Raw genomic sequence first — 13,292 nt, 5'->3', positions numbered from 1 at the left:
CGCCATGCGCGTCTTTAGGGCAGGGTTGAGACTCTTAACCGGTCGTGAAGGGGCCATAACTAGGACTTTTGTCAGGGGGTGCAACGATCAGTTTGCCACTATCCCTCCCGTGATCCCCTTCTCTCTTCCACCCCTAAAATATAATACCTTTGTAATCCATTTTTTTATTGTGCGTTAGTTGAAATTACTCGCCGTATGTATGCTGTGAAGAACTTTTATTAATATTAGTTTAAAATGATTTTTAATTATTTTGGCTAACTAATTTAATTATGAAAGTTAAATAAATTTTCTAATAAATGTTACAAAATTTTCTGCTCCCCTCTCTGAAATCTTCGCCAGAGGCACACGCCCCCCTGCAACGCCCTAGCTCCAGTCTTGGGTTGCGGCTTCATTGAAGTCCTTTTTTCCCGCGTTGACATCCTTGACGAACCACAAGGGTTTAAAATCTAGCAGTGACGGATATAGATCTGCACCAACTAGGTGGGGGGGCTATCTTCGTGAATTACTACACAACCAGGGGAATTTCCCCCTAGCCGAAGGGGGGTTCGGGGATTTTGAAAGTTAGGATTTTCCAGACTCAAAAACGGCTGTTTTAGACTAATTCATTGATAAAAAAGACACTATATTATGCAGGCGTAGTAGATCGTTTTACCAATGCCAAAGCGTTAAAATAGGCCCTATAAGGTTAAAAATAATTTGTATTTTGACTCGTTATAGTTGGTAAATTTGCCGGAAAATTTTGCTATCTGCTTTACGTCAAAGTAGTGACATATGAAAATTTCAATTTTTATCTATAGCGTATGTTACGACTCCTAAGCATCTCCCCTCCCCATGGATCCGCCACTCTCATCTTGTACCATGAGCCTCGGAACAATTGCCATGGGAATCAAAGAAAGTCTGCTCAGTGGCCTGGAAATCCAAGATCACTGCCTCGATTCCCGGTTCAGGGGAATATTTTCTCACGGGAAATTCATGGATATATCACCGCCGTTCACGCAGCAGGTTGATTGCGTGAATCGTTCAGGGGCAAGGGGGTCGAACCGATTCTCACCCAATCTCACGTGGAGGGGAGGGGGGTCCTGGCAAGTATCACGTCATTTTTTCCGCAAGAAACAGCGTAAAATTGTAAGAAAACTGGGTGGAATTGAGCAAAACGTGTTCCTCTATTAAACTAGTTAAATTATATTTTTTTGTGGGAATTTTCACAGATGGCCAACGTTCATTCAGAAGACAGTATTCCATTGCGCGCCTTGTGACCCCATTTCGGCCTCTATTCCTTAGCTACGATTCTAGTCACACCCTTGAGAACATGAGAAATCAGTTTCTTGGCCGTAGACTGACATCTGACGGAGTAAACGTTTCCAGTGACTTCGTCAAGTTACTCTACCGACAGCAGGAAAACAGTGAAAACATGTCAAGAACTTGAATTTCAAAACTTTCTACCTCTCTGCGATAGAGTAAATGACTCTGAAGATTGCAAATCACTGTTGCTTATCAGGAAACTCAATGACATTTCTAAGGGCCATGAAACTCCTGCAACGCAACCGGAAGATCTTCTCGAGATATTAAGTAGACCTATTCCAGGTAAGGTTACTGAAAAAGTGTTTGTCGACTGATTAATTATTTGATAGTTAATTCATTATTATTAACAAATTTCCCCAAGTGACCATCGCTTATATATTTGAAATATATATGAGAGAAGCTGCAGTAGCTTTCGTGGCGGGTTACCTAGTCCGAATCGCAGAGGAGAGAACTGAATGTATAGGGTGTCTGGAACCTCTCGCCGCATGTCAAAAAAGTGCTCCCTCACTGTTATTAGTGAATCATTTGAATAGATCATAGATAGATTGTTATCCTAGCAAAAACTTTACATATTTCTCAGTGTAAGCAGTGCGCAAACTTGACAGCAAAATTTTATATTCGGGCAGTACTCTTTCTGCAACGCCAGCTACTTGAAGAGCAATTACTGACATTCATTTTACCAAGATTTCTGAAGGAATTTGCTTGTAAGCAATGCACAAACCCGGTATTGCTTCATGTAATATTACAAAAAAATTTTAAGGCCACTTCTGGACAATTATGCTAAAATGAAACGGACACTGTAACATGGAAGAAGTAACAGCACCTGCGTTTAGGAAAATATCACTTTGTCGGAAATTCCTATAATTTTGAAAACATTATTCCGTGAAAAATACCAAAAAATAAAGGCCAAAATTAAATAAATATGGTAAATGTTAGCATAATCACGAAAAGAGAACTAATTTTGACAAAAATCGCGTCTGTTTCAAATGTTCGCCACTCATTCCCATACGAATTTTGTTCTCAAAACAGCGCCAGCGGCGACTACTGGAACTAACTCCAGACATGCTCATTCTGCCCGTTTACAGCTCACGTTGGACGGCCTTATGAATAACGTAGGCTACGGCTCAAGTGTAGCTACCGCACCATATTTAAGATTATATTTAAGTGAAGTCACTTAAGTTAAGTGTGTAGTGTAGACAAGGCATGAGCCGTGGCAACGTCTCTTCACGGCAAGATCAGCCGCCAGGATGGCTGATCCTAGGGCGCTGAGCCGAGCGTGTAGAACAGGCATAATGCACATCCGCGAGGGCCAATCCTCGCCGTGGATGAATAAAGATAAAGATAAAGACATAGATGTCCAACTCCACGCAAAACTTCTTGACTGTTCTTGACAGTTAAGAGTTTTACTACTGTAAGTTCAGATGGCAGCAGCATCGGCATTTGCCGCCAAATTCAAATCACTAAAACAAGACCTCCCTTCCCATTCCATTATTTCAAGTCTTTTTGCTTCAACTCAAAATGCCCGCAAACTCGTACGCACAAAATTACTGATTTTCAGGAGCGAATGGCAGCCAATCCATATGTGCCGGATGTTACATTTTCACTATAAAACTGCAAGTATTGTCTTCAAATATTATCAGTAATACATTTTAAGACTTTCAGGAGGTAAATAAGATTCACTTTGATTATCAGTGCAAGTTTGGTCACAATTCATAAATTAATAAACGAGTTATAAATTGTTTTGGCATGTAATGGATGTTACACAAAGGGGAACAGCCTACTTTAGTTCATGGATATCTAACTAAAATTCAGCCCACCTAAGATACCAGTGGAAATATTAAATATTTGTTAGCTTTATATAATGTATATACTTTACTTTGAGCTACAAATTACAACTCTTAAAATATTAGAAATAACTAATAAAAATTATTTTCCTTTGTAACGGATGTTACATCGATTTTGTAACGGATGTTACACAATTTTCCCCCTTGGTAAAATAGCCTATAAAATGAACCCCTTTGAAAATTTTCAGATTTAAAACACAAATTAAGGTATATAATAAAGAATGCAGATGATTTTTATGAAATAAATTATTTATTTATTGATTTGTCATCATATAAAATTCACTTACTCTTACATAAATAAAGTTAAATCATACGTTGAACCACATTAGGCTTATTATTTTTTTATACAAACTGAATAACTCAAGTATAGCCTATATAACATCTCATAAACTTAAATTACTTACTTTTACAAACATTAAACCAAAATATCAAAGCAATATTATAAAATAACATCAATGAAATCTAGACTTAAATTATTTTTCTTTAGGCTTTACGCTATTTATTTATAGTCTTCTTATACAAATTGTATAAGTTAGGTATATAGCCTATAATTCCTCTCCTGAAATTTCATTAGTTAATTGACAAACTTAAATCAAAATATCAAAGCAATACTATAATGCAACTCCATTTAAAACTGTTCCTCTAAAGAATTATCGTTCTAGCTCATGTTTTAACATACCTACGATAAGTTACTTATTTACAAGGATTGGGTATGGATACTTAGGGGCCTATTACGAACGAGCGGGCGGTACGCTACCGCCGGGCGGAGTTTTCGTTCGGTATACGGTATCATACCGCCCCTTGCGATTACGAATGGGACGGTCGGCAAGTCACCGCCGGGCGGAGAGTACGTGTCAGGGGGTCGGTAAGGAGCGATGCGGCGGAAGTGACGTTTGTATGAAAAATTCTGAGCTCCTTCAGCCCGAAAATGGTGTAGCCAATGTCAAGGGCGTGCGGTGTTCCAATTCCGCGGCAACTGTTCCTAGCAGACGAATATTTCGGCAAGAGTTGTTGGCAGTCGATAAAGACAATTAGTGGTATTTATGGATTAATAAGGATGTGTCCTTCGTTAATTCACCTTAAAAGTTAGACAAATGAACGAATTTTGCTCCTCAATTCTTACTTATAGGATAAAAAGTCGAATAAAACAATAATTAGCAGTGACTTGCGGAAGATATCATCAAAAAATCACGTATGAGCAGTCGCAGGCAGTGATAAATTGCATGGCAGACCATCGAAAAATTACGATAGAAGTGCTTTTAAGGCCAACGGGCAAGGTGAACCACCAATTCCATGAGAGATTTGACCGAAATGCCCATTCTTAAAAAATATATGAAAATCCACCACGAATACTTAGCTGGAGACCCTTAATCACAGACAATACGACACTCAACATCTGTGAAATGACAAAATATCTGTTGCTCTGCATTCCTTTCGTGTAAGTAACGGGGTTTGGAAACCTAATGCAAATTCAGAGAACAAGAAAGGCACTTTTTAAAATAACGAAAAATAACTTTTTGGCTGTTATCTATGAAAAGCAATGGAGAATTAAAAAACACAAGATATGCACTACTGGTTACAAGAAAATTTTATTTCAATATAATGTCACAGAGTTTCACCATTTCTTTGGTTTATTCACGGGTACACAACCACAGCAAAACAGTTTGCCCACAATAAACATATGAGATCGCGAATCGGTTCCGCGGCAATCACACACACAGGCTACAACTTATTTCAATATTTCAGGTAAAATCCACAATCGATACAAGCTCACACCATTATAAATAATGGTAAATAGGATCATCAAAAACTGGAAGTCACTACCATTCTTATATTCATCACGTAAACCTTACAATGAAGAGCTCGCTATGATGAAAACAACTATTTAATCACTGATTTTAAGCCTCAGATTATCCCACGCAAGTGGCACAGGTAACTTTTCTCACTACAATTCCTTTGTACGATTGATATACTAGTATAAACAAATTTCACACATGGCTTTGAACTTGATAGCTTGGTCGTGAAATGTAATCTCTGCGGTGAATGAGGAAGGTAAAAACGCCACTGACAATTTTTACATTACTATCAGACACTTCTCGATAGCGTAATACCACTGTTTACAAACCAATCACAATGGAACACTGATAATTACAGATCTTGGCAGATATTTGTCAACCTCGTCAAACTTGTGCATTACAACCACTGGCACTGTGATTAACGGTAGTTGTTACGTTGAAAATAACACTATTTTGAAACAAAAGATGTTCGTAGAAATCTCCAAGCAGCGAGCAAAAGTTACATTCACCACACAATTCAAGCAGTTGTAACGTTGAAAATAACACTATTTTGGGACAGAAAATGCTCGTAGAAATCTCCAAGCAGCGAGCAAAAGTAGTATTCACCTTGCTATACAAGAAGTTGTCACGTTGAAAAAATAATATTTTGCCACAAAAGATGTTCGTAGAAATCTCCAAGCGGCGAGCAACAGCTGTATTCACCATACAATACAAGCACAGGCAGTCCTTAACGACGAATTTTCCGGTACCTATGAAGAAATGGAAGAGGTTTGTGCATATAAAAACATAGCGGACATTAAAAAACATCCAAATTGTTCTAATTAAATAAATGAATGAGGGTCAACTTACAATCAACGTACACGGCCGTGGCTCAGACTGCTACAACGTTGTTATATGGGTATTATAAATTTTTTGTTCAACTGCTCCAGTCGGCTCCAGTTTTATATTTTATACGCTTACTCAGACATTAATATTATAAATAACACAAAATATGATAACTTCCGAGTCTCTATCGTCGGATATTTTGTTTTAAAAACGCCAGCTCGACCCGAAAAAGGTAAACAGACGTCCGCCATTAGGGGGTCGGTATCTCACCACCGGGGTAGCTGGCCGTGGTATCATACCGACCCCTAAGCCGTGGTATGATACCGACCGGTGGCCACTCGTAATCGCTCGGGGGCGGTAAACGCGCTTCGGGGCGGTATGATACCGCAGGCGGTATCTCACCGCATGCGGTAAGCCGTTCGTAATAGGCCTCTTATAATGTACCCTGTCCTGTCCTGCACACGTTATATCAGGGTTTGGTAGAATTTTTACTATTTGTTCAAAATCAACATACTTTTCACCATCTTCATTGATTTTAAAAAGACAGCCTTCGTTACCAACTGCAGTAAGAAACAAAACACCAACTTCTCCATCATCACAAACCGGAGTTTGACACACTGCCGCATATGTAAAACTGTTTCTACTCGTATTGTACTTCACCAGCACATGTGTGTCAGGGACGATTTGACTTTCTTCAATTACTTGTTCTTCTGCACACTCATCTCCAACAAGTTCTGCACACTCATCTCTATCAAGTTCATTCTCCAGTTGCCAAAGAGCCCCAACTCCGCTGATACAAGAACTGACTGATTCGCTGGATTCCGAGTCACCGGAATATACATCGGAATATCGAAGGGGGGTTTGCTTCGTCGTCTTCTTTTTTTTCTCCCCAGGACTGACAACAACTTGATGTTTATTCATCGAAGATCGGTTGGTGAAAGCAGCAAGAATATGCTTTTCATCAAACTTTTTAAAGTGATGATACTTTTGGATTCCTATAACTTCTGCTGCGTTCTCCCATCATTGTTGTAGCATTTTTCCAGTCTCGACTACATCTTGTTTTGGAACGAACAATACTTGGACAGATTCACAGGTTTTCTCACAGACATCAAAAAACTCCTGTGCTGTGTTTATTATCACAGAGTGGGATTTGATCTTAATCCAGATCTGTCGCTTGAGTTGGCCTCCGATTGCATCGACAGCACCTTTCCCATGACCAGGTGCAAATGAGCTCCATTCAACATTCTCTACATTCAAATCGTTAGCAAGGAAACAGATATTTGAAGTAGTGAATTTGCTCTTAAATTGAGCAGAACAGTTGTCTGAGAATATTAGCAGGTTTGTCAAATCCTCATAACAAAATGCCTTGAAATGGCTGATAGTAGTTTTCAAGAAAACCCAGCTTGATTCTTTAGAATGAGTTAAATCATCACTTACTACAACATAGGACTTAACTCCATTCTCATACCAAATACAAGCTGTAAATAAAGTTACTTGTCTGTGGCCCCAGTGTCCACTCTGTATCTCATCTTGAGGCGTAAGAGAAACGTTTTCAGCATAGTCGATTTGTATGATAGCTGTACCCTTGTTGATCTTACTCTTTACATGATCAAAGTATGCTGATTGCACCTTCTGGACAAAACAATTGAATTTAAAACTTGGTAGCATTTCATTAATTTCTTTAACAACTGTTTGTAATGCAGTTGTTTTTTCAACTACTTGGTATTTACCTTCAATTTTCTGCCAAGTTTTCCATTTTGTAATTGCTGACAAATCAATGTTTTCCTTCAACACAGTTTTGATATCTTGAGTACAAGTTTTGCATTTATTAGTCATGCAACTTTCGCTCATAGTGTTGCAGCACACTAAGTCCAACAAGCTGCGATGGTTAAAATTTGATCCTAAACCAGCAGCAGTCTTTAACCCCTCTACCAAGAAAGCAAAATTTGCATGTTTCACACACACACAAACATTGTGTGGTGTGTTAGCCACTGGTAGAACATGTTTAGGTCTCAAATCAAAAAACTTGGATCTGGATACAGAAACATTGTATTTTTCCTGAAACAATTCTCTTGCTTCGTCTATAGTCATGACTAAAAATCTTTTTTGTTTTTGAATTTTCTTCTGTGTTTCAGGATCATATATTTTTACACAGTCCCTTTTCCCCGGGGCTTGCCAGCTGATATCATCGGTTTCGTACCATTTTATAACTTGTTCGTTCATTTCCTCACAAAACTTTTTTCTAGGTATGGTGTTTTGTTTTAGTTGGACTAAGTCTGAATCAGTTAACTTCTCAACTTTCAATAATTGCCGGATGACAGCTTTTTTCTTTTTAGGGCTGAAAGGCAGCGACTTCCGCACTTTAAACACCGCCTTCTTAAGAGTGCTTTCTTTCTTGTAAGAGCCTAAAACTTTAGTAGGAGTAGACTCACTATGGTGCGTTTGAGCAGGTCTTTGCTTTGCCCGCCAAGCTTTTACTCTTAAGCGGGTCTCTTCTTTTTTCTTTAATTTTTGTTCGTCATTTCTTCTTTTGCTTTATTCCGGTTATCTTTGTTCCTTTTTGCGTCCTTTTCGAGATGTTCTTTCCATTTCTGTTCATTTTTTTTCTTGTTATACCGATATTTTGCCATCCTATTCTTAAACACAGGTGGGTTTTCAGAAGCATCTTCGTGACTTGCCATTGACAGGTCCTGTAACAAAACCACTCTTTGTAGCCAAACAAACTAAGACTAAAATTGGTTGTACAAAGTTATACAAATTAATGGCAAATTTGTATCAACTTAAATCTTTACTTTTATTTGTTAATCAGGCCTAGGCCTAATTAAAATAATAGGCACAAACAATTTAGGCCAACATTTCTTTTGAAATTTGTATAAATAAAAACGGTCGGGATGTAGGCTAAAATAAAGCTATTTATATTAATTAATAGGTATTAATGATTAAATACCATTCAGAAGTATTTGGTAACTTGTTCAAATCCTAAACAGTGAAAATAGTGATAGTAAAGATAAAAATATGTGTGGTAAATGTTGTAAATAAGGTTATAACTAATAGGTTGATGCTTGTAACATCCGTTACGTAACGGATGTTACAAGATTTAAAACTGTTATAAAAGTGTAATTTGACATTAATATGTAAATTTAAAGGGATATACCAACAGATGCATACCTTAACCTTACTTTTGGAAACTTTCATTGTTTTCCTTAAAACCATTCATATAAATAAATAACTTTTTCATGTTTTCGTGTAACGGATGTTACATGCAACCTTCTTTTGTATAACATTTAAAAAATGCATAAAGAATCTTACCTGATCTTTCATTTTTGTGATGTCACTTGAACATAACCTCTTCTTCAATCTAATCACAGTTTAGTGAACTAGTGAATTGTGCCTCCACCACAGAGCTCAAAACTTAAACATTTTTACACACTAGCAATCCAGACCTTGAATGATGCAACTTCAAATCTTCAAAAAAGTGGGAAAAAATAAAAATATTAAAATTTACTCTTTTGATTCATTAAATTAAACTTATACTTTACAGTTGAACATAAATTATTTATTTCTCGTATTAAATCTAATTTTTTTCTCAAATTCCCCTTTTATGTGGATTGGCTGATGGGTAGTTTCATAGCATTTTTATTTGGAGGAAAGAGCCATCAAGGCCTCAGGGCAGTAGGTTTTTATCTTAGGTTATTGCACATAAATTAAAATCGAATATAAAAAAGACAAAATAATATTAATTGCCAATAAGTACATTATTCATGAGAATAACAAACTTAGCAGATTAGTTCTGTGCTACATAATTTTTTCATGATGAAGTTCTGAAGAATGATTCGTGAACTCCTGGATAAGGAAAGAATAGCAAGAAACACAATCACAGTACATCACTTGTAATGTTTCAGAAATTATAGGAGAATTACACCTCCCTATGAAAAACACAAGAAAGTTATGAGAAATGCTAGGACTTTCAAACAAAATTAGCTAAGTGAATTGGCCATAACTGAGTATTGCACTTTTAAACAATTTTTAGACGATATCCACAAAAATCAGTTCTGTACGTAAGACAAAAATGGAAGCAGACGTGTAACTATAGGGGGGGAAGGGGTGTCGCAAATGCTTGCGGAAAAATTTCCCCTATCCTTGAACTTCCCTGGTAACAATGGTCGAAACAAGTTTTAACAAACTAGTAAATACGGCTCGAATGCCCATGCATACATATTTGTGATCTCGCGGCCAGAAGAAAGTGTCGCCGCATCATAGTTGGAGGAACTGGGTCAACTCCCATCCCATCGGTGTGAAAGTAATCCTGCAAGGGGCCTACGTTGCATGAAATCGGATGCTATTTTGTGGGTTTATTCGAATGATATTTACAGGCCACCGAAATTGACGTGGAAACATCAATTTCATTTTCCGCAATGAAGTGAATATTTTCGTTCCGGTGCTGATGCTGGTTTTCGATGCTGGTCACTTTTTCAAGGGAATTTGATGGTGTTCTTGAAGAACCCACAACAGTGGGTAGGGGAGCGGGAGGTTGAAGGGGTGTATTTTTTTTTTGGAAGTGAAAAATTGACGCGGCGACATAGCCCAAAAGACTTTAATGTTCTTTTGCATCTTGCGATTACATCATCAAAACCGCCAAATCTATTACTCATGCCCTGGCATAGATACCGATTTATAAATATCCATTCATATAAAAAATGGCAATAGACCCAAATACGTACATAAAAACAATCTTCTCAAATGTTTTCCAATTGGACTTTTTTCTTTTGGAAAAAACGGTCCTTCGTGGAAAACCTATGAAACGAGTTATTAAGAACTATTTATTCGGCGTAGCCATACTCTTCAGATAAAGTCTCTGAAGCAGCTCTCAAATATGCTTAAATTTTCATAACTGCTTGGGAGGGTAGAAGAATGGAATTGTTTACCCGAGGAAATATATGGGAGCCCTTCAAAGTTAAATACTCGGATTTTTATGACGAGGCTAAAAAATTGAAATGTGAGGTTTTTGTATTTTTTTAAATATTAATAATATTTATTTATCAAGGTTTGGAATTTATATTTTTGTGCTGCATGCTACCATATCCTATGTTACCTTATATTATCTGTCTGTATATCTCATGTTATCTTGTAGTTAGTGGAGAGTGGGCCACAGTGAGAAAAAAACCACTATCATTTTTCATATTTTCTCCAATTTATATAATGTATTACTATCTTGTCGGCAGGTAACTTCTCTATTTACCACACTTCCTTCTCTACTTACGACGATGTAAGGTAAATTTGAAAGGATCCGAAGTTATTTAACTTCAAATATCCCTGCAAGCGTGGCCCAATGTCGGCCCACAATGAGATATTTATTTATTTATTTCAATCGCCCCGAAAACAGCTCACAAGGCCTTTTACATCGGAGGGTATAACATGAAACAACAACTATCACACACAACCATGCCCTGGATAGGGGCAACCTACCCAGGCGGGACTCGAACCCGCGACCTTCGGTTTGGCAGGCGAGGACTTTACCCCGCCGCCACCGAGGCCGGTGAATATGGTAAAAAAGATATGGTAATTAACGCAACAATAATAAATTATGATAGACATTTTGTTTGTAAATTTTACAGATAAAGGAAGTTCACTTTATAAACAAACCTCTTTTAAAATACTTATGATGAGGTTATAGCACTTAAAGTTAAATTTAACACTAAACTTTTAAAAAGAATGGAGGCTTGCTGTATTGGTAAAGTTTTTGGCACAATCATCATATCTAAAAGTCTAATAAATTAAATAACTAAGATAAGAGGAAAATACAAAAACCATAACTTTTTATTTTATTATTTCCTTCATTTCTTTCAAGCCAGCCTAAATGTTAACAGGAGTCATAGCTTTTCCATATGCAATTCCAACACTATGGGTAACTAAATAAATTTGCATTGGTTATCCTGGACTGTGTATGAGTTACCTTTAAGAAGATGATCGATTTTTTTTTCAGGCAGGAAAAGATTAGATACTTACAACTTCGTTAGATCTTTTTGATGTAGACTTTCACGGGTGGTGCAGCAAGCGTAGCAATTTGTTTTCAGGTTGACCTCCGCATCCATTTATCTCAATGACGACAGTTTCACCGGCGAATCGCATTACTTTCCCTGACTCATACGAGAGGCTATTGAAATGGCGAAAAACATCCACCTTCAACAGGGAGGACAGCTATTCACTATCAAACACCTGGAAGACACTCTTGCCCAAACGGACGAGTCAGAATTACGCACATAGCCCCAGCCAGGGGCTACATAATGCGGGCAATAACCTGCATCAAACACTTTGAACTTTCCATGTAAAGTATGTCAGCGGGTGTATTCTAAATGGCTCTTATGATGAGTTCATGACGTCACTGGCTCTTACCGCGTAGCTCACCCCTGCTCCGATACTTGTGGACCTCGCACATTCCTCTCAAACGTGGCTCGCTGTAACACTCCGCTGAACGATTCTACCCATGAGGAATCGATTCTCCCTGAACGACTTGAACCAGAGCTCAAATGACGTCACAAACTCAGGAATAGTGGGACTCGTACATTTTTTCATTTTAAAGCAATAAGAAAAATGACTTAATGGGAAAAACTTTTTTGTAATAACTTTTCTTTCCCATCCACTGATGGAATGATCTCACAATATTTGAGATTTCGAGTCAAAGTGAATACATAGCCACATTGGGTGTTTTACAACACACACGACGCAAGTCGACTTGCGCGGTTTTCTTGTTCCCTTCTGTGTGTGTCACCGACTGCTGTGACACAAGTCAAACAAACGATTACGCGCAAGAATGGGAGAGTTGTAAACAGTTACCGCGAGTCGACACAAATCGACGCGTGAGTCGCATGAATGGAAAGCACCCATTAGAGTGCACATTGCATTGAATTGGGTTGCCAACGCGAGGAAGTGATTGTTGAAGGCTGGTAAGTAATCTCCAATGCACTCAAGTGAACCAAATTCATCGTTTTGGTTTGAATACTGGCTTCCATTTTTACTTTCAATGACGTTTGCCTGCATTACGCCAATCCAAATTACTCAACTGTATTTCTGTCCTCCTTATATCATCGACTTGTTTCATCAATTGTATTGAATCGGCAACACCGATCTGTTCATAAAAAGAGTCACTCATTCATTAAATTGTTTTCGGAGAAAATATGCATCATTAATAGAATATAAATTTCTTTCAATGAGTTCAAGAACCGGGAAAAATTTACGAACAGACTCAACCTTAATTATTATTATTTTGTAACACTCGTGGTCATGCTTTTAGGTCAATATGTGAATCATAACAGTCTCTAGGTGGCAAGATTTATTTGTAACCTAAATTAATGCTTCACATAAAACTAAAACAAACTATCAATTTACAAAATTACCACAATATACAAAATAATCACACATATTTTGGAGTAAAGATTATGAAAATTACACAACTAGAATTAAACAACACAAAACAATCATAAAAACATGGTAAGCTGTCGGCAAATACACCATTTTTTTTACACAT

The 13,292-nt window shown here is 37.5% G+C and overlaps 2 protein-coding genes across 2 annotated transcripts in view; both read right to left on the bottom strand.

Annotated features, from left to right (window-relative positions):
- LOC124170083 overlaps window positions 1-13,292 on the bottom strand; it is a 247,049-nt gene that overhangs the window by 31,767 nt on the left and 201,990 nt on the right. The window lies entirely within an intron of this gene.
- Window positions 6,209-9,372, bottom strand: LOC124170084. The gene is made up of 2 exons (XM_046548778.1): window positions 9,077-9,372; window positions 6,209-8,457 (listed from the first exon to the last, which is right to left on the bottom strand). Exon 2 carries the CDS (start codon window positions 7,988-7,990, stop codon window positions 6,788-6,790), a length of 1,203 nt encoding a protein of 400 aa, XP_046404734.1. The 5' UTR covers window positions 7,991-8,457; window positions 9,077-9,372; the 3' UTR covers window positions 6,209-6,787.

The sequence above is a fragment of the Ischnura elegans genome, chromosome 13 (assembly GCF_921293095.1).
Source record: "Ischnura elegans chromosome 13, ioIscEleg1.1, whole genome shotgun sequence".
NCBI classification, from domain to species: domain Eukaryota; kingdom Metazoa; phylum Arthropoda; class Insecta; order Odonata; family Coenagrionidae; genus Ischnura; species Ischnura elegans.
Note: the sequence above shows the minus strand (reverse complement) of the source record. Positions and strands in the feature narration are given on the sequence as shown.